Raw genomic sequence first — 22309 nt, 5'->3', positions numbered from 1 at the left:
TCGAAGGGCTGAATGACCTGTTCCTGTTCCAATATTTTATTTTACTGACATCTCATTGCCTGGTGAATGGACAACACTCACAGTCAGTTCGTGTCCATGGACATTGATATCTGATTTGTCCCGGGATCATCACTTCAATATAGCACTTTTCTCATCTACTTACAGTACATTTCTACTCCTTAATGCTGCACTTTGTACTTTAATGGCAATGCTGTGACAAGGAGACTTTGTGTGCAGGGACAAGTATCAGTTTATTGACTGGACCAAAGAGCATCTCAGGGCTGTTCACCCACTCTCTAAGCATGTACTCACATTGCATCTACCTGGATGCTCACTGAAAATGTTTGCAATTTAATTCAAGTTGTTTCTGTAGGTTTGAAGAATGGGGTAGCTGAAAGTACTGGAGACTTTAAGGACTGCAGATGCTGGAAGCTAGAGCCAAGAGATGTGAAGCTGGAAGAGCACAGCAGGTCAGACAGTATCTGAGGAGCAAGAAAGTCAAAGATTCAGGTGGAAACCCTTTGCCAATCCTGATGAAGGATTTCGGCCCGAAACGTTGACTTTCCTGCTCCTCGGATGTTGCCTGATCTGCTGTGCTTTTCCAACTTCACATCTATTGAATCTTGATGAAAGTACTTTGGGGTGATCTCCTGTTGTGTCATTATTACAATGACTAACCTATGATGTATTTATTTTTACAGTGGTGTCAATATCAAGCAGTCCATACTACCCATAGCACCAGGGTACATAACAGTGGAGCCCTCACCTCAATCAGGTAAGATAATTAGATTTAAGACCATGAAACATAGGAACAGAAATGAGGCCATTCAGCCCATTGAGTCTGCTCCACCATTCAATCATGGCTGATAAGTTTCTCAAACTTATTTTCCTTCTTTCTTCCTGTAAACTTTGATCTCCTTGACAATAAAGTAACTATCTATCTCAGTCTTAAATATACTCAATGGCCTGGCCTCCACAGCCTTCTGTGGCAGGAAATTCCAGAGATTCACCACTCTCTGGCTGAAGACGTTTGAAGAAGTTTCTCCTTACCTCCATTCTCAAAGGTATTCCCTTTGCTCTGAGGCTCTGCCCTCGGGTCCTAGTCTCTCCTACCAATGGAAACATCTTCCCAACATCTACTCTGTCCAGGCCTTTCAGTATTCTGTATGTTTCACTTCGATCCTCCCCCCCTCCCATCCTTCTAAACTCCACTGAGTATAAACGCAGAGCTCTCAAGCATTCCTCATATATTGAACTTTTCATTACTGGGATCATTCTTGTGAACCTCCTCTGAACATGCTCCAGGCCTAGTCCATCCTTCCTCAGATAATGGAGCCCAAAACTGCACATGATACTCCAAATGTCGCCTGACCAGAGCCTTATAGAGCCTCAGAAGTACATCTCTGCTTTTATATTCAAGTCCTCTCAAAATAAATGCTATCATTGCATTTACCTTCCTAACAAATGATTCAACCTGTAAGTCTATCTTGAGAGAATCCTGGGCAAGAACTTCCAAGTCTCTTTACACTTCAGACTTCTGAATTATCTCGCCATTCAGAAAATAGTCCTTGCCTCTATTCTTCCTCATGTCCTTCCACTTTCCCACGTTGTACTCCATCTGCCATTTCTTTATCCTTTTCCCAACCTGTTCAAATCCTTCTGCAGCACCCAAATCATCCCCTTGCAGCAACCTCTCTGTGATGCCCACCACATCATATCTGACATTTTTGATCTACGCCACAAGCTCATTTACCTTATTTCTTATGCTGCGTGCATTCAAGTATAACACCTTCAGTCCTGTTTTAACCATCCCTCTTATCATTGTCATTCATTTGTCCACTCTCCTTGAAGTTTGATTATTAACACTTTCCATACATTCTGTCCTATTAGTGTCTGTGCTGGAGATTTTAATAACCTCTCCCACGTTCTGCACTCTGACCTCCTCCTTTATTTTGGGGTTTCTAATTACCCCTATAACTGGCTATTATGTTGGAGGCTTGGTATATGAGAGTAAACATGAATTAGGAGAATGCTAGCATTACCCCTTACTGTAAATAGGCAAGAATTTGTAACTTTTTGAAATAAAGTGTAATTTAGTTTCCCATGTATATTCTTAAGTCTTTGCTTATTTACAGTAAGTCTTTGTTTATTTACAGTAAGTAGGATTTAAACAGCATAAATATATGATCTCAGTACAGACAGGTCTGACTAGTCCCCATCCAAAATGTTTAACATGATGCATGTATTAATGTCCATGCCATTTTATTATGTAGGATGGTGAAGACTTGATTATTTTGGTTTTATATGTTTCAATTTCTGGTATGAAAATGAGATTTAAAGAAGAATCCCATTACTACTCAGACAGTCTGAACTACAGCATTTCATATGTTTCCCTGTTCAAAGATTTTGCTACACATCTCTGCAACAAGTGCCTGGCTCAGAGGCAGGGACACTACCTTTGCACCACATGAACATCCCAATGATAACATTTTAATTTATTTTAATATCCAGAAGTACTCTTTCACACAAGTGAACTATTTTTCCATCACCACATTACTCATGGTATTTGTTTTTCCATTATTTAACCACCACCAATAAATCACCCACGTTTTCTGATTGATTACTTTATGTGCAAGGTTCATTAAGGGCCATGAACTACGACATTTCATTCTATGTCATCAGATTTGGAACAGCTAAACTTTCATTCCAACTTCGGGAGATTGTAATATAAGAACTGGAGCTGACTAGCCATTCATTAGCTTTCTTTTAACTGAAGCCAGGGACTCTCGTACTAAGAAAATTACAAACTAATTATAATGGTTTCTGTGTTTTCTGGATCCAGATCTTAAACTGGTTAAAATTTAATGTTATGCTGACATTACAGCCTGGATGAGATTACACGTCACAGACAGCCTATTGGCCGTTATTGCATTGGGAACATACACTCCATATACTGATATAGCCATTTTCATAACCACTAAATGCCAAAAATTAGGTTAGGTGAATTGGTGATGCTAAATTGCCCATAGTGTTCAAGGATGTGTAGGTTAGGTGCATTAGTCAGGGGATAAATGTAGAGTAATGGGGAAAGGGTTTGGGTGGGATACTCTTCGGAGGATCAGTGTGGACTTGTTGGGCTGAAGGTCCTGTTTCTACACTGTTGGGATTCCATGATTCAAAGTGCTGTACAGCTAATGAAGTACAAACATCATCACTTGTATCCAAGTGCTGTCTTCAATTGGAAGTAAAATGAGATGAAGAGTAAGTGGGCTGTCTATGCACGACCTTCAGTTTAACACTCTCACTGAAGATGAACATTTAGATAATCCAGGCAGGGATGATGTAATCCAACTGCATTAAGATCTACACCCTCTTTGTTCATGCTGACAAGTTTCACCACTATATCACAATGTTTCTCATGTTGTGGAGCATTTTCACAGCATTTGATACTGGAATTGTACTGCTAGGCATAGAGGGTTGGTTTTGCTGATTAATAAACATGACACCAATCTTTGAATAAAATAAAACATTTAAATTCAGGATTTGTTATAGTTTATACTTTCTACATACATCTGCTCCTAGTGTGTATGCTCTTTGAAACCAAATGGAGAATCCTGCCATTTGATTGAGAAAAATATAATAGTATTGGGCTCAGACTTTGTTCCATTTCCCTGCTTGAAATAGGCATAGACAGTGAATGGACAAAGGATAGAGAATAGGCAGCTTACCTGCAACAAATGATAGTATTCCCAAAGTATCTGTGCCTCAGGAGCAGGAATCAGCAGGCCAATAGCATAGCTCCTGCCAATAATCCCTCTGTAGTTCAGGAAGGGGCCTGCACTATAAAACAAATGGAGGACTGAATCGTGCCTTGCTTTTAGCTGTCAGTTTTGTTGAGTTTCTCAGAGTGTTTTCTCCTCAAGGCTGAGTGAGGTATTTCTGTGCATCTGACCAAACTTGCCTCATTTATTACCTGCCCTGTATCTATGACATCTCTCTCATCTGATTCCCATTCAACTAATCGCTGTACCCAGAACAACATGTTACTGCCGGGATACCCCACAATGGACGGGAATCCCTAGGGATAGCACTATCTTTAAAAGACATTTAAGCACCAGACAAGTGTTTTCAGTCTGGTGTCTTCCTGCAGTTTCAGATGTTGGCCACAGACATGGCAGAAAAGGGAAAACTGGCACTCCACTTTATGGACGTGGAATTGGAGGTACTGGTTGTTGTTGTGGTGAGGAGGTGGGCTATCCTCTTGCCCAAGGACTAGCAGAAGAGGTCACAACATCAGACATTGAAGTCTGCTCCAAATCGCCACCTAGCTCATTGTAGGCTCAACCACCTGGAGGAATGTGCAGCAATATAGGAAAAAAGTCAGTAACCTTCTCCACTGCTCCATCTTCTCTCCATGCATCCACTCTATATCTGCTATTGTACTCAACCCCCATCAAAACACTAATACCCTCTCTAATACCCATTACATCCTCTTCCAGTCATTCTCACCCACCTCAACCCTGGCACCACCAACTCTGCTTGTTCTCTACACTCCTTACTCACTCACTTGAGATGCCTCAATCAGACCATAAGAAATAGGAACAACAGTGAAATTCACAACTGATCTTGGAGGAACCTGTTTGGGAAAGGTAACAGCACAGAAGCAGATAAGTGGGTTTTAAATGCGGCCTTCAAATAAGTCTGCAGTAGTGAGTAGAGTGGGTTCTTTCTTGTCTATATGTTTTATTGAGCTATGTCTCTTGATTAATCTTAAAATATAATTATTTAAACTTAAAATATAATTATTTATATTAATTTAACCTGGAGCAGTGTTTTGTAGCGCAATAAGACAGTGCTATTTTCTGGGTCTGTAGATTGAAAGAAGCAAAAATGGCCTTTAGTAGAGTGATGTGCTCTTCTTGTTGGATGTGGGAGTTCAGGGAGAGTTTATGGGTTACTGAGGGCTATTTCTGCAATAAATGCTGTTGATTGCGAATCCTATCAGATTGAATGGATTGGTTGGAGAGACAGGTAGAGGCAATGAGGAATTTACAAGAGCAAGAGCATGTGATGGATGGCAGTTATAGGAAGGAGGGGGAAGTCTCAGATACAGTCACATAGGAACTCTAGGAAAGGTAAGAGAGGTAGGCAGGTAGTGCAAGGGTCTTCTGTGGCTATCACCATTTTAAACAAGTAGGCTGTTTTGGAAAATGTAGGGTGTGATGGACACTCAGGGCTATGAAGCAGAAACAACCAAGTTTCTGGTATTGAGATTGGCTCTAATGTAATGGGAGGTACGTTGAGTTCCAAGCAATCAATTGTGTTAGGCGACTCTCTAGTCCAAAGTACAGACAGAGATTCCTGTGGCCAGCAGCGAAAAATCAGAATGGTGCCAGGATCAAGGATGTCTCAGCGAGGGTGCAGAATGCTCTCAAGGGAGAGCAGGACCAGCAGGAGGTAATTGTACACGTTGAAACCAATGATATAGGAAGGGAAAAGATTGAGATTCTGAAGGGAGATTACAGAGAGTAAGGCAAAAATTTAAAAAGGAGGTCCTCGAGGGTAGTAATATCTGGATTACTCCCGGTGCTACGAGCTAGTGAGGGCAGGAATAGGAGGATAGAACAGATGAATGCATGGTTGAGGAGTTTTGTATGGGAGAAGGATTCACATTTTTGAGTCAATGGAAACTGTTTTGGGGTAGAAGTGACCTGTACAAGAAGGACAGATTGCTCCTAATTTGGAAGAGGACTAATATACTGGCAGGGAGTTTTGCTAGAGCTGTTCAGGAGGATTTAAACTAGTAAGGTCGGGGGGTGGGACCCAGAGAGATAGTGAGGAAAGATTTCAATCTGAGACTGGTACAGTTGAGAACAAAGGCAAGTCAAACAGTCAGGGCAGGCAGGGACAAAGCAGAGAACAAGGTAGGACTGATAAATTAAACTGCATTTATTTCAATGCAAGAGGCCTAACAGGGAAGGCAGATGAACTCAGGGCACATGGGACTGGGATATCATAGCAATTACAGAAACGTGGCTCAGAGATGGATAGGACTGGCAGCTTAATGTTCCAGGATAAAAATGCTACAAGAAGGACAGAAAGGGAGGCAAGAGAGGAGGGGGAGTGGCGTTTTTGATAAGGGATAGCATTACTGCTGTACTTAGGGATTATCTTCCCGGATACACATCCAGGGAAGTTATTTGGGTGGAACTGAGAAATAATAAAGGGATGATCACCTTATTGGGATTGTATTATAGATCCCCTATTAGTCAGAGGGAAAGTGAGAAGCAAATTTGTAAGGAGATCTCAGTTATCTGTAAGAATAATGAGGTGATTATGGTAGGCAATTTTAACTTTCCAAACATTGACTGGGACTGCCATAGTGTTAAGGATTTAGATGGAGAGGAATTTGTTAAGTGTCCACAATAAACTTTTCTGATTCAGTATGTGGATGTACCTACTAGAGAAGGTGCAAACTTGACCTACTCTTGGGAAATAAGGCAGGGCAGGTGACTGAGGTGTCAGTGGGGGAGCATTTTTGGGGCCAGCGACCATAATTCTATTAGATTTTAAATAGTGATGGAAAAGGACAGACCAGAATTAAAAGTTGAACTTCTAAATTGGAGGAAGGCCAATTTTGATGGTATTAGGCAAGAACTTTCGAAAGCTGATTGGGCATAGATGTTTGCAGGTAAAGGGCCGGCTGGAAAATGGGAAGCCTTCAGAAATGAGATAACGAGAATCCAGAGAAAGTATATTCCTGGTGGGGTGATAGGAAAGACTGGTAAATTTGGGGAATGCTGGGTGACTAAAGAAATTGAGGGTTTGGTTAAGAAAAAGACAGAAGCATATGTCAGGTATAGACAAGATAGATCAACTGAATCCTTGGAAGAGTATAAAGGCAGTAGAAGTATACTTAGGAGGGAAATCAGGAGGGCAAAAAGGGGACATGAGATAGCTTTGGCAAATAGAGTTAAGGGGAATCCAAAGGGTTTTTACGAATACGTTAAGGACAAAAGGATAATGAGGGAGAGAATAGGGCCCCTGAAAGATCAGCAAGGCGGCCTTTGTATGGAGCCGCAGAAAATGGGGGAGATAATAAATGAGTATTTTGCATCAATATTTATTGTGGAAAAACAGATTGAAGATATAGACTGTGGGAAATAGATGGTGACATCTTGAAAAATGTCCATATACAGAGGAGGAAATGCTGGATGTTTTGAAATGCATAAAAGTGGATAAATCCCCAGGACCTGATCAGGTGTACCCTAGAACTCTGCAAAGCTAGGTAAGTAATTCAGGGGCCTCTTACTGAGATATTTGTATCATCAATAGTCACAACTGAGGTGCCGGAAGACTGGAGGTTGGCTAACGTGGTGCCACTGTTGAGGAAAAGTGGTAAGGACATGCCAGGGAACTATAGACCAGTGAGCCTGATGTCGGTGGTGAGGAAGTTGTTGGAGGGAATCCTGAGGGACAGGATGTGCATGTATTTGGAAAGTCAGGGACTGATTAGGAATAGCCAACATGGCTTTATGCATGGGAAATCATGTCTCACAAACCTGATTGAGTTTTTTGAAGAAGTAATGAAGAGGATTGATGAGGGCAGAGTGGTAGATGTGATCTATATGGATTTCAGTAAGGCATTTGACAAGGTTTCTCATGGGAGACTGGTGAGCAAGGTTACATCTCATGGAATACATGGAGAATTAGCCATTTGGATGTAAAACTGGCTCAAGGGTAGAAGACAGAGGGTGGTGGTGGAGGGTTGTTTTTCAGACTGGTGGCCTGTGACCAGTGGAGTGCCACAAGGATTGGTGCCGGGTCCTCTACTTTTTGTCATTTACATAAATGATTTGGATGCGGGCATAAGAGGTACAGTTCGTAAGTTTGCATATGACACCAAAATTGGAGGTGTAGTGGGACAGTGAAGAAGGTTACCTCAGATTACAACGGGTTGTTGATCATATGGCCAATGGGCTGAGAAGTGGCAGATGGAGTTTAATTTAGATAAATGCGAGGTGCTACATTTTGAGAAAGCAAACCTCAGCAGGATTTATACATTTAATGGTAAGGTCCTAGAGAGTGTTGCTGAACAAAGAGACCTTGGAGTGCAGGTTCGTAGCTCTTTGAAAGTGGAGTCGCAGGTAGATAGGATAGTGAAGAAGGCATTTGGTATGCTTTCTTTTATTGGTCAGAGTATTGAGTACACGAGTTGGGAGGTCATGTTGCGGCTATACAGGGCATTGGTTAGGCCACTGTTTAATATTGCATGCAATTCTGGTCTCCTTCCTATCGGAAAGATGTTGGGAAATTTGAAAGGGTTCAGAAAAGATCTACAAGGATGTTGCCAGGGTTGGAGGATTTGAGCTATAGGGAGAGGCTGAACAGGCTGGGGCTGTTTTCCCTGAAGCGTCGGAGGCTGAGGGTTGACCTTATAGAGGTTTACAAAATTGAGGGGCATGGATAGGGTAAATAGGCAAAGTCTTTTCCCTGGAGTCAGGGAATCCAGAAATAGAGAGCGTAGGTTTAGGGTGAGAGGGGAAAGATATAAAAGAGACCTAAGGGGCAACTTTTTCATGCAGAAGGTGGTACGTGTATGGAATGATCTGCCAGAGAAAGTGGTGGAGGCTGGTATAATTGCAACATTTAAAAGGTATCTGGATGGGTATATGAATAGGGAGGATTTGGAGGGATATCGGCCGGGTGCTGGCAGGTGGGGCGAGATTAGGTTAGGATATCTGGCCGGCATGGACGAGTTCTTTCTGTGCTGTACATCTCTATGACTCCTGAGTAGGCCATTTGGGCCCTCAGGCCTATTCTGCCATTCATTTGGATCATGGCTGATCCAACATTCCTCCCAACCACTCTCCTGTCCTCTCCCGAGAAACCTTGATTCCCTTAATGATCAAGAATCTATCTAACTCAGCTCCCACTACACCCTGTGGCAAAGGGTTCCAAAGATTCACAACTCTTCCAGAGAAAGAATTCAGCCCCACCTCAGCCTTAAATTAGCGCCCCTTTATTCTGAAACTATGTCCTCTGTTCCTAGACTCTCCCATGAAAGGAAACATCCTGTCTGCGTTTAGATTTGTCTTTTAGATTCCCTACAGTGTGGAAACAGGCCTTTTGGTCCAACAAGTCCACACCAACCCTCCAAAGAGTAACCCACCCAGACTCATTTCCGTCTGACTAATGTGCCGAACACTATGGGAAATTTAACATGGCTAATTTACCTGACCTACACATCTTTGGACTGTGGGAGGAAACCGGAGCACCCGGAGGAAACACATGCATACACGGGGAGAATGTGCAAACTCCACACAGACAGTCGCCCGAGGCTGGAAGTGAACCTTGGACCCTGGTGCTGTGAGGCAGCTGTGCTAACCACTGAACCACCGTGTCACACTTTACATTGTCAAGCCACTTAAAAATCCTTTGTGCTTCAATGAGATCACTTTTCATTCTTCTAAACTCCAGTGAGTAGAGTTCTGACCTATTTAGCTTTTGCTCATAAAACAATCTCTCCACACCAGGGATCATCCTAGGGAACTTCCTCTGAATTACCTCCAATGAAATAATATCTTTGCTTAAACAAGGGGATTAAAACTGCCCACAGTGCAGCTGATGTGGTCTCCCAAACACCTTGTACAGTTGTGGTAAGACTTCCCTACTCTTCTACTCCAATCCCCTTGAAATAAGAACCAACATTTCATTAGCCTTCCTGATTATTTGCTGCACCTGTGTGTTAGCTTTCTGTGTTTCATGCACAAGTACCCCAAGTCCCATGGATCTGGGACAGCATGGAGACTAATCCCAATGGACTCCCCCACGGAAAATAAAACACGGCAAGTCAATGCAATTCAGAGATGATGTGTACGTCCAGGTAGGTTGAATGATCACTAAGAGAGCAAGCAAGAGCAGGAGAGTCGATGTTTTGGGCATGAGCCCGAAACGTCAACTCTCCTGTTCCTTGGATGCTGCCTGACCTGCTGCGCTTTTCCAGCAACACATTTTCAGCTCAGATCTCCAGCATCTGCAGTCCTCACTTTCTCCTAAGAGAGCAAGCAAACAAATCAGAGATGGAGCATGGTTTGCTCCATGAGCTCGGTGCTTATTTCTGAGCAAACAGCTTCCTGTTTTGCAACACTTCAGTCATAGTCACTGTATTCCTCTGAGGTGCAGCACTGGATCGAAGAAACATAGTGTAAATGGATCAAAGATGTGCCTTGAGGGTTCTTGGAGGCTGGTGCATGTTGGATGCCAATGTCTGTGCCATGGGGCACAGGTGCTGTTGCCCATGGAGTATTGCCTTGAGTTGGTAGTGCCTGGTGTCCAATATGGAGCAAACATCGAGCTGAAGTTGCCAGCTGCCTGCTCCGAACTTCATGCTGAAGACTTGCCTCATCAATTTTGCTTGTGTCATGTGATAAGATATAAACCTGCACATTAACAGGGTGTAATCTGCAGTTAATATGGTCATTAAAAAGCAATATTTCCCTTTAATAGACAACCTCTCATTACTGAGCGAGGAACCTGTTTTGACACCTAACAGATGCTTGAAAGAATGCAGCAGCTGCTGCTGATGTTGAGGTCGACCTCACTGGACTTTTCATGATTCTGCCACAGTTTACATCAGATTCTGTTCACCGAGCTGGGAATTTGTGTTGCAGACGTTTCGCCCCCTGTCTAGGTGACATCCTCAGTGCTTGGGAGCCTCCTGTGAAGCGTTTCTGTGATGTTTCCTCTGGCATTTATAGTGATTTGTATCTGCCGCTTCCGGTTGTCAGTTCCAGCTGTCCGCTGCAGTGGCCGGTATATTGGGTCCAGGTCGATGTGCTTATTGATTGAATCTGTGGATGAGTGCCATGCCTCTAGGAATTCCCTGGCTGTTCTCTGGCATTTATCCACAGATTCAATCAATAAGCACATCGACCTGGACCCAATATACCGGCCACTGCAGCGGACAGCTGGAACTGACAACCGGAAGCGGCAGAGACAAATCACTATAAATGCCGGAGGAAACATCACAGAAACGCTTCACAGGAGGCTCCCAAGCACTGAGGATGTCACCTAGACAGGGGACGAAACGTCTGCAACACAAATTCATCTATACTTTGCTTTATTCATCATCATTTCTGGTCAAAGATAAATGGTCTAGTTGACAGCCACATATACTGGATGTGATATTTAATGGAACATGATTATGTTCTTTAAATGAATCCTATTTAACGCTTCCATGATCATGATAACAGAGGTTTAGCGATGGGAATCTCCTGATCATGATAGCTCAGTGACACACCAGCTGGTGCATTTAACCATTGACACAGACTTGTTCAGAATATTATTTAGATTATTTTTCTTATTGTACTTGTGTACTTCCTGTAGCAACAGCTGATGGCCCTGCTGGGATTGTCATTACCTTGATAACAAGTGAGAAATGTGTTGACAATTGAAGATATAGCACACCATCTAGCTGTTCCTTGTTTCGTTTTATTTGCAGCTCCAGCTCTTGGAGAATGTATCCGGGGACAGCCCCTGGTGTCACCGTCTGGTTTTTATTACAAGGACCAGTGGATGTCAACGACCTGCAATATTCACCACTTTGACACTCCTGCAAAAATTAAAGAATGCCTCCAGAGAAACACTGTCTACCTGCTTGGAGATTCCACCATGCGACAGTGGTTTGAATATTTGACTAAGTTTGTGCCAGGTGAGACCATGTCTCTTGTCTGTTTGCAGTGTACAGACAGTGTCCAAAATCTAGCATTATTGGGATTGAAACTGTGCTGTTTTTCACATTCTCCCAGATTTTGATCAGATAATCAGTAAAATCAGGCCAGTAATTAGGAGTCTGTTATTACTGTCATGTTTTATTCCTTTTTTCTTCATTTTTCCTGAAGAAAGCTCAACCACTTAGTTGACAGCCATGTTTAGTAACCTGTGTTATGATTTGCAAGGTATTTGATGTAGTCTCTTCTCATTATCTCAATTTTTCTGTTCTTTCTGAATGTTCCTACTGGAGTCTGAATAATGTATTTTCATGGTGATTTTGCTTTTCTGAGCACAGTACCTTCTGATTTCCCATCTCTGATCCAGGATTTATAGCAAAGTAGATCAATTCTATGCTGTATGCATGGAATTATACCAACTCTTTTGATTCCTCTTATTTCGTGGCCTTGAGATGTGATGTTTGGTCTAAGGTCTTGCAGTAGTATTGGGATTGTTGCTTTCAACTTTCCACTGATAAGAAACTCTGCTGATAAATATACATTAGTTAAAAATGTTGACTTACAATTCAATACAGCTAAATTCCAATCGCTGTCTTTGATCAATAACAACATTCACTGCTCTCCCTAATTCTCCATTGGCATGGGTATGAAGAGGGGAACTAATGACATGATTGGTTCATAATTTTGCTGGGAATCTCTTAAATTCTTTCTTCACAAAGTGCAGACTGTTATCTGATACAATTTCATGTGGAAAAATTGTCTTTAGTGCTTTGATCACAGTCTCCACTGTGGTGGATTTAAGTATAAAACTTTTTATCCACCTGAAAAAGTACCCTGACCTGATCAAACATACATTTCTTGAAAGTCAAATATATCTAGTCCCAATCTTTGCCATGACCTGAATGGGACACTAGAAGTTAACAAAGTGCTGTTGGTGTCTGACTATTGATTTCACATGAACAGTAGCATGATATCAAATTCTTAATATTTAAACAAGCCAGGTCACCACGCAGCCTGTTGTGGATAAGCCTGACACTTGGATATTCCTAAGAGCCCTTTGTGAAATCTGCAAAGTTCCCTCATGCGCTCTTGTATGACCAGCATGTGATTGAAAATGAGAAGACCATTTACTGTGGCCGAATGCTTCTTCTGTTCTTGATATTGGTGTAAGAGCTAGTTTATTGAACTGTGTTTTAACCAACCATCCAGACAGACCCTCCCGTTTTGAATGAATTCCACATCTGCCTCCTGAGATTTTTGAAACTTCTATAACGTCTTTCCCAAAGTGGGCAGAGAATTTGTACAGACCGATGGAAATGTTTCTACCTTCTCAGTAAAGATTAAATCTTGCGCATCAGCTTGACTCACTTTAACGCTGCAGCTGTGATCTGTGGTTCTCTTGGTTTTTTGAATATCATACATCGTATTTCATCAAACAGAGTCTGACACTTTAGATCCCTGATAGTATTTTGATTGTCTTGATGGAATCTAATTCTGTAACTAAAGTTGTGTGTTCTGTCTCAATTTGGAACTTCAAACCCAGTGGATAATCTGAGAAATATTCATATTCCATATGACTGCTGAAGCCTCTTCTTTAGTAATTGCATAATACCATTCTATTTCAGTTAGCTCTCTGATGTGAAATGGACTTCTCTTTTCCAACTGTCAGCCCCAAACTAGATGAGTACTGGATACTTATTCCTATTAAAGGTGCAACCACAACCATTATTATTGGTAACCTGAGGTTGTAATGAGCTAGCACATCTGAAAGACGTATTTTCTCTTTTATCTTGCAAAGTGCTGTGGTGCATGTGACTGCAGATGTCAGAGTTACATCATCTAATGCATCATTATACCATTAGTGCATTCTCATTATACTACAGGATTTTAGACTGGATAAATTTGTCTGTCAGTTTGCTTGCTTGTCTACTTACCTATCCCTGTATTTATTCACCTGTCTGTCTGTATCTATCATTTTGCATCAAGCATGGTTAACACTGTAAATGAGGATACGTCAGCAGAAATTTTCCAACTGTGTTTTTATAACTGGCTCATGTAAGAATTTGAATGAGGAACACAATCCTTAATATTAACCAGACTCCATGAAGTTTCTTGACATTAGGCTAAACATGGGCAAAGAAATGCCCTGTGATTACCATGTCCTGCCTTCCATTACCTGATGAATCAGTTCTCCTCCAACACTGAAAAGAAGGAATGACATTGAATGTATGCTGAGTGTAGGACTTCAATGATCAACACCAAGAATAGTCACCAGCACCACTACTGACTGAGTAGTGAGATATATATTTTGTCAGACTGGCCCTATGGTGGATTGCGAGGGAAAATCCCATTTGACTTTGTCTTCACCAATCAATCATTCTTAGATGCGTTTCTCCATTGAATAGATAAGATGGCTGAAATCCAGTGATGATGTAACTAAGCCTACAAATCAGAGCAACATTTTACCAAGTGTAATACCAAGAAGACCAAGAAAGAAGTGAAGTCAGTAGGAACCAGAGCAAACCATTCCCTAAAACACTGAAAGAGTCGTTGCCACCACACGGCAAGGCTGGACAACATCTAGGCTTGGGCTGATGAGTGACAACTAATATGGAACTCCACATATACCAGGCAATGACCATCTCCAACAAGACTGAATCTAATCATCTCCTATTAACATTTGATGAAGGTACCCTTACTGAGTTCCCCAAGACTAATATTCTGAGGAAAATATTGAAAATAAAACTTAACTGGACTCGGCATATAAATTCTGAAGCAGCAAGAGTAGATCAGAGGCAATGAATTCTGTCTTAAGTGACTCATCCCTCAACTTCCTAAGCTTGTCCCCATCTACATGGCACATGTCAGGAGTGTGATAGAATAGACTCCACTTCCCTGAAAGAGTGTGGATCCAACAATACTGAATAAATTTGGCACTATCTAGGAAAAAATAGTCTGCTTGATCGATACTTGATCCATCACATTCTACGTTCATTCTATTTACCACCCTCACACAGTGGCAGGTGTGTTTACTTTCAACAATTTGCATTGCAATAATTCATCACGTCTTATCTAACAACATCTTCCAAACTCTCCATATCCCTCAATGAGCCTGGTTCCAACAATAACTGAAGAGATTTTAAACCATCCAAGCCAAACAGCTTGCTTGATTGACATCCCATCACCAAGGTAAAGATTTCCTCCCTCCATCTCTGGCACACCATGGCAGTTATTGTGTCCATATATGAGATGAATTGCAACAACTTAACAAAATGACTTGAATAACACCTTCCAAACTCTCCACAGCTAGCACCTAGAAGTTCAAAGGAAGCATTAGGGACAGGGAACAAATCTTGACCTTTTCAGCAGTGATCCCTCTGTGGGACAGCTCTTACAACTTTAGCAGAAAATGGTACTGAAGAGGATTTTGTGAAGTACTCAGGGTGTGCCCTTGGTGTTTCTGGGGTCAAAGTTGATGTCAGGTGGGCCATTTGATTTTCTTTTTTTCTCTTTTTCCCTTTTTCTCTTTTTTTTAATATCCAGAAGAGCTCTTGCACACAACTGTATGTATTGTTTCCCATCACCAAATTACCTGTGATGTTAACCACCACCAGTATACACTCGGTTTTATTCTCAATCAATATCTCTTTAGCAATTTGGCATAGTGAATGTTTTGTTAAGTCATTTTAACAGGCATTTAAGAGTCAATATTACTGTAGGTCTGGTGTCGCGTATAATCCAGAACAGGCAATAAAGGTAGATGTCCTTCCCTGAGCTATCCCTCCTCTTCCCTCTTGACTTGCCTGTGACCTTTGACACGATTGGCAACACCATCTTTCTCCAATGCTCTCTGCTGTCATTTACTGGGGCATTGCTGTCACTTGGTTCCATTCTTATCTCTCTAATTGTAGCCAGAGAATCATGTTTACCCTTTTCCTATTCTGATCTCAAATTTTATGAGAGGTAAAGGATTGATAGTCAAATACTGAAAAAAATCCTCTTTATTGTTAACTGTTTAGTTCTTAGAAAGCACACAATCAGTGCATTTTCAAAATGTTTCACGAGAATCTAGATACCATCACATGTGCTGAACTGGCCAGGTTCACTCTGACAACTTATTGTCTTCTCTGACACTTGAACTCAGGGTCTGCTTTTTTGCAAAAGTTGGTCTCAAATTGCCTTCTTTTATTTGTTTTTACCCAGTCTTCCAGACTGTTTGATGGCATGTTCCTTGTACAAGACCCTCATGGTTCAGAGCTCATTTGTCCAAGAGTTTTTTAAAATAGGTGACATTTGTGTCCATGATTCTTCTTATCAGTCTTATTTTATCCCTTTTTGTAGCCACAGTTTCTTTTCTGTATATCAATCATTTGATATACAGAAAAGAGAAGATGATATCATAACATGGCAAGTTTGTGCAGCACATTGATATTCCTTTTAATCAGACACAACATTCCCTTTTTTCTTTATAGGCCATCTTTGTGATGTCAGTGTTAATGTTCCTGGCTTCTATCATGCAATTTAAATTTTCATAAAACCACACAGAGCTTGTTCCTTGGGCTATATAGGGTAAGGGCATATCATTATTTTGTCTGTTTGTTGACACCTAGCTAATGTGGGACCTACAACTTTCCCTTCCTTTTCAATGATGTATTGTAGAGTGTTCTTGTGCCCCAACTATATTTATTCCATAACAAAATCTGTACTTTCCAACTCAGAAACATTTAATCCAAATTCTTCACTAGGGATCATTGTGAGTCTCAGCACCATTCCCAGGACTTTCCCTCAGGTTCCTCCACAATTATTTTTTAAACAAACTCTGGGCAGCTGCCGAAGTTGACAGCTCAGCATGTTTGGATGTGTTCCTCTGTTGCTCAGGACTCTTAGCTGCTCATTGCTAACCCAGGATGGACCTTTCCCTGACTAGCTTGTACAAGATTTTCCCTCAATTGTTCCACCATCAGTTACCACAGATGGTGCACAGGGTTCAACTCTGCTGTCTGACATCATAATCTAGTTTATTCATAATAATTTGATTAGTAGTATTAGCATGGCTCTCCAATACTTTAACTATTTGATTTCCAACCTGGTCTTCCTCTAACCCTCTCTTATCATTCTTTAGCCATTGTTATTTATTTTGTCTAAGATTTGTTTCACTTTTTTGGTTAGGGTTCTGAGTTTGTTGTCTTAATTCTGTAAATCAAGCATATTTACAGTGTACTTCACTGCTCCAGAAGCTGTTGCCACATCATTGATTAAACTGTTTTCCTGTCGGCCTTTTGCCTCTGGTTTGTTAATTTTTCATTACTCTCAGTCTCTTGTTCAAGCAGCACTTGGGTAAGATGGGGCATACAAATTTCTCATTTGGGAGAGGCACCACTCAGGCATCTGGATTCCAGTTATTTTTAGTTAAATGGGCACTAATTCACGATGGAATTGTCATACAGGACCTTACCGGTTTCTTTCATGACTAGCCTGCTCTGTGGCCCCATTGTGTCAGGATAAGTTTCCAGGGCCAGAAGTGGAGTGGTCACTAGCGGGATCTGAAGGGTGGTGAATAATTCTGGATTCTTCTATCCTTTCATTGCTTACCATCCCTGTTGAGCATTTTAAAGGGACAAAAATCAATCATATCATTATCTCTTCTGATCTTGTGGGTTTAAAGGTGTCCCAAACTTAAGGGTTACAATTCCTTCACTACCTGTGCATTCTACCTCACTTCCTATATCATTCTTCACTCCAATTTGAGCATTACTTTCTCAAGTTAACAAAACCTTTGGGTGGAAATTGCCTCTATTTCAAATTCTGAACTCTTTGTTGCTGGTCACACTCATCTCAGATCCATATCCCTCCATTTCCACCTCCTTTTGCAATGTGATGTCCAAGTGTCCATCTCCCCAGTTTCCATCTTTCAATAGGTTGTACCACAATCCTCCATTTGGTTCTGATGGATCTTAGTGGGCGATGTTCCTCTAGATGGCAGTAGCTATAGTTAGTGACACACAGTTGATGATCATCATAAGCTTCCATTTCATCTCACTAGTATCTGGCTCCCTGTAGGACATATCTGCTCTTATTTACAATTTTTGTACTTGTAAGGTTAGTTGGCTAAAGAGCCAACTAAATTTATTATCTGTATCTGGTCAGCAGATGCTGGACCTGATTTTGAAACCAAGCTATTGGTTCGACATTTGTGTTTGGGGCCTTTTTTCCGAATTCCAATTTTGAGGCAAGTGCAATGGTAACCATCCTCCTTGAGGTGGTGCTGGAGGTGGTGACAGGTAAAGCGTAATGTGGAGTTGGCATTGTTTCACATGTATCCAAAAATAAATGATGCTGATGGATACTTTGAGAGCCAGGGAAACGTAAGGACTGCAGATGCTGGAGATCAGAGTCAAGATTAGAGTGGTGCTGGAAAAGCGCAGCAGGTCAGGCAGCATCCAAGGAGCAGGAAAATCGATGTTTCAGGCAGCAATGTGCCATCCAGTCTTGTCTGAGTCCAATAGAACCTTGCAAACTAATAGGCTTGCTTTAACCATTATATATGAGGGCTCAGAATATTTTGGGAAAATCAATGTACCTAGTTGATAGATCTGGAACTTGACTTATTGTCTATATCATATCTGACAGGCTTTACTTAACCATAAAAATATGCTTTACTACATTTCTTCTCCTGTCTTAATTTAATGGCCATCTCTACTTGGACAGCTTGAACATTGTGCAGAGTTTTCTCAAGACCAAGGACCACTACTACTTCAGGCTCTGAAAGATCAAGTCCCAGGAGAGCTTCATAAGAAGCCTTATCCTTCAAATGTGAGGAGTAAACCCTATGGATCTTGATCCAGTATTATTTACCAGCATTAGGATGAAGGGCAAAACTACATTTCACGTCAAATTGTTTTATTGTACAGTCCAGTTCATTCTTTCCATTATCCCACTTGACTGAAGATGGTAATCTGTGTGAAATTTCTGACTTATTTCTGTGTGAAATTTCTGACAATTTTGTATGACTTGGACAATACAGTGGTTGTCTTGATCAGATTCAATACTGCATGAGACTTCCTATCTAGTGAATACATGCTGTACCAGTATATTGGCTGTCATTCTGGCTCTGTTAGTTTCAGTGAGCTATACTTCAACCCATTTATTAAAGGGAATCAATGACAGCCAGGATTTACACATGCTTTTGTATCTTTGACCACAGGTGAGGTCCCAGAGGATTGGAGAATAGCCAATGTTAAACCCATTCTTTAAGAAGGGCATCAGGGATAGTCCTGGAAATTAAAGGCCTGTGTGTCTCATGTTGACAGTAGGGAAAAATATTGGTGAGGCCTCGCAGGGACACGATCCATACAGATTTAGAAGCAAATGAACTTATTAGTGATGGACAGCATGATTCTACGTGGGGAGGTTGTGCCACACGAACTTGATTAAGATTTTTGAGGTGGTGACGAAGATGATTGATGAGGGAAAAGTTGATGTTGTCTACATGGACTTCAGTAAAGTCTTTGACAAGGTCCCTGATAGCAGACTGGAACAAAAGGTGAAGTCACATGGTATCAGGGTGAGTTGGCTTTATCATAGGAGACAGAGGGTAACAGTGGAAGGATGCATTTCAGAATGGGGGATTATGTTTAATTGTGTTCCACAGCAATCAGTGCTAGGACCTCTACTGTTCATGATCTACATAAATGATTTGGATGAAAATGTAGCTGGCCTAATCAGTAAGTTTGCAGGTGAGTTGCAGATAGTGAAGAGGATTGTCAGAGGATACAGCAGGATATAGACCAGCTGGAGGCCTGGCAGAAAAATGGCAGATGAAGTTTAATCCAGGCAAATGTAGGGTGATGAATTTGGGAAAGTCAGGTACAGGTGAAAATTATACAGTGAATGGCAGAGTATTGACTTGCAGAGTGATATAGGCATGCAGATCCACAGGTCACTGAAGATGGCTTGTCTTCATTGGAAGGCACACTGAGGATAAGGATAGAGAAGTCATGCTGCAGCTTTATAGAACTTTAGTTAGGCCACACTTGGAATATTGTGTACAGTTCTGGTCACCACACTACCAGAAAGATTGAATGCTTTGGAGAGGGTACAGAAAAGGTTTACCAGGAAGTTGCCTTATATGGGGAATTTTAGCTGTGAAGAAAGGTTGGATTGACTGAGTTTTTTTTTCATTGGAACACAGGAGTTTGAGGGGCGACCTGATAGAAGATTGTAAGATTGTGAATGGCATGGATAGAATGGAAATTATGAGGCATTTTCACAGGATGGAGAGGTCAATTACGGGGGGGCACAGTTTCAAGGTGCAAGGGGGAAGTTCAAAAGAGATGGATGAGGCAAGTTTTTCACACAAAGGGTGCTGAGCGCCTGCAATGCATTGCAGAGGAGGTGGTGGGAGCAGACACAACAGCAGCATTCAAGAAGCACCTGGACGAATACATGAATAGGAAGGGAATAGAGGGATATGGATACTGTAAGTGAGGACAGTTTTAGTATGTAAGGCAAAATGTGTCGGTGTAGACTTTGACGGCTGAAAGACCTGTTCCTGTGTTGTATTGTTCTTTGTTCTTTGTTATGCCTTGCGTGGTTGCAAAGATCCAATTTCGTCTATTCACAAGTAGGTCCAAGGTCCATTTGCTGGTTTCGTGTGTGTTAATTCCCTGTTGTTATCATAATGATCCAGGTTATTCTGGTGACATATCAAACAATTGTCAACTCAATGTTTCACTTCCTTTCCCACATTAAGTCACCAGCAATTGAATTTGCTCAGTGATTGTTTTTACTCCTGGGTGACCTGGGCATCATGGAATTGATATATTATTTGGTTACAGTTTGGGTCCATGTGGGTTCATATGGATTTAGAAGCAAATGGACTTATTAACAATGGACAGCATGGTTCCATACATACCATGCATCCTCAGTTTGTATCTTCCACTTGGAAGATGAAAGTTATATTCCCTTTCAGATCTGTTTTAAATCATTGTTACTGCCTCGAGCTTGTGTAAAATCTACAATCTGAGACGGTTGGACAGTGACTGTATTTACTTGTTTGCCTGTTCAGGGGGCTTGACATAGATCTCCCTCTCAGGCACTTTGTTTTGCCAATTCAACCACTCTTATGTTCCCAGCAGGGAAGGATTTGTCGTGTGTTTTTACTTTGGTAAATCCCATATGCTTATTCCTGGGTTGTTTGAGTAATATGTTTGAAGAGGGTTGTGGATGGCAGGGGTGTCCTGTCTACTGACGCAAATCCTTTGCCTTCCTCAGTGACAGGAAGTCAGTCAGACTCCTGTATACGTATACCTTGTTCTGAATAGATACCTATCAATGGGGGATCTTGTCGGGATGACTAAGCACAGATGCTACCATTGCTTGCTCGGCAGCTTGAACACTCCTTGCAGCTGTTATTTCTGCCATAGGGTAACCTTGAAACTCAGTTACATACATACCACATCCAGTTTTCCTACTTCTGTCCTTCACTGCAGAGGATTCCCCCAATAAAACACTTCCAGCGTTTTGTCATTTGACCCATTTCACCCTTTGGTCCAGGCTGTTCCCCAGGCTTTCTTTCTTTTTGGGCACAAATGGTCCCTTCTGATCATCTGCTGCTACTACCTGACATTAATGTGGCTCACCACAATGGCTGCGATTATCAGCAAGAAAACTGAGTACTCCAGTGTGTTTAAATTCACCTGATTCCTTTGTTGCTGTTCTGACCTTTTTGGACGTACTTTCCTATTTTGTCTTTTTAATTGCTCCTTTAGAGTCATCGAGTCATAGAGCTGAACAGTGAGGAAACAGACCCTGCGGTACAAATCGTCCATGCCAACCAGATATCCGGAATTAATCTAGTTTCGTTTACCAGCATTTGGCTCATGGCCCTCTAAGCCTTACCTACTTATACACTCATCCAGATCCCTTTTAAATGTTTAAATGTTAAAACATTTCCTGGAGGTTGCTCATTACACAAAAGCACCACCCTCTGTGTGAAAACGTTGCTCCTTTTAAATCTTTCCCCTCACACCCCAAACCTATGCCCTCTAGTTTTGGACTTTCCCACTGCAGGGAAAAGATCCTGGCTATTCACACTATCTATTCCCCTCATGATTTTATAAATCTCTATAAGGTCACCTGTCAGCCTCCAATCCTCCAGGAAAAGTAGCCCCAGTCTATTCAGCCTCTCCCTGTAGCTCAAAACCTCCAACCCTGGCAACGTCCTTGTAAATCTTTTCTGAACCATTTCAAGTTTCACAACATCCTCCCTATATCAGGGAGACCAGAATTGCACACGGTTTCTATAATTGGCCTAACTAATGTCCTGCATAGCTACAACATGAACTCCCAATGCCTATACGCAAGATACTGACCAATAAAGGTAAGTGTGTCAAATGCCGTCTTCACTATTCTATCTATCTGCAACTGTACTTTCAAGGAACTGTTAACCTGCATACCAAGGGCTCTTTGTTCAGCAACATTTCCGAGGACCTTACCATTTAGTGTACAAGTCCTGTTCTGATTTGCTTTTCCAAAATGCAGCACCTCACATTTATCTAAATTATACTCCATCTGCC

At 41.5% G+C, this 22309-nt stretch overlaps 1 protein-coding gene across 1 annotated transcript in view; it reads left to right on the top strand.

Moving 5' to 3' along the window:
* LOC132820611 (NXPE family member 3-like) overlaps positions 1-22309 on the top strand; it is a 58980-nt gene that overhangs the window by 24229 nt on the left and 12442 nt on the right. Inside the window, exons 2-3 of the mRNA XM_060832815.1 lie at positions 702-775; positions 11504-11713. Coding sequence (XP_060688798.1) covers positions 702-775; positions 11504-11713 — 284 coding nt within the window. The remainder of the gene's footprint in view (positions 1-701; positions 776-11503; positions 11714-22309) is intronic.

This window comes from Hemiscyllium ocellatum, chromosome 12 (genome assembly GCF_020745735.1).
Source record: "Hemiscyllium ocellatum isolate sHemOce1 chromosome 12, sHemOce1.pat.X.cur, whole genome shotgun sequence".
Lineage (NCBI taxonomy): Eukaryota > Metazoa > Chordata > Chondrichthyes > Orectolobiformes > Hemiscylliidae > Hemiscyllium > Hemiscyllium ocellatum.
The sequence above is the reverse complement of the archived record's forward strand: the minus strand, read 5'-3'. Positions and strand labels throughout refer to the sequence as shown.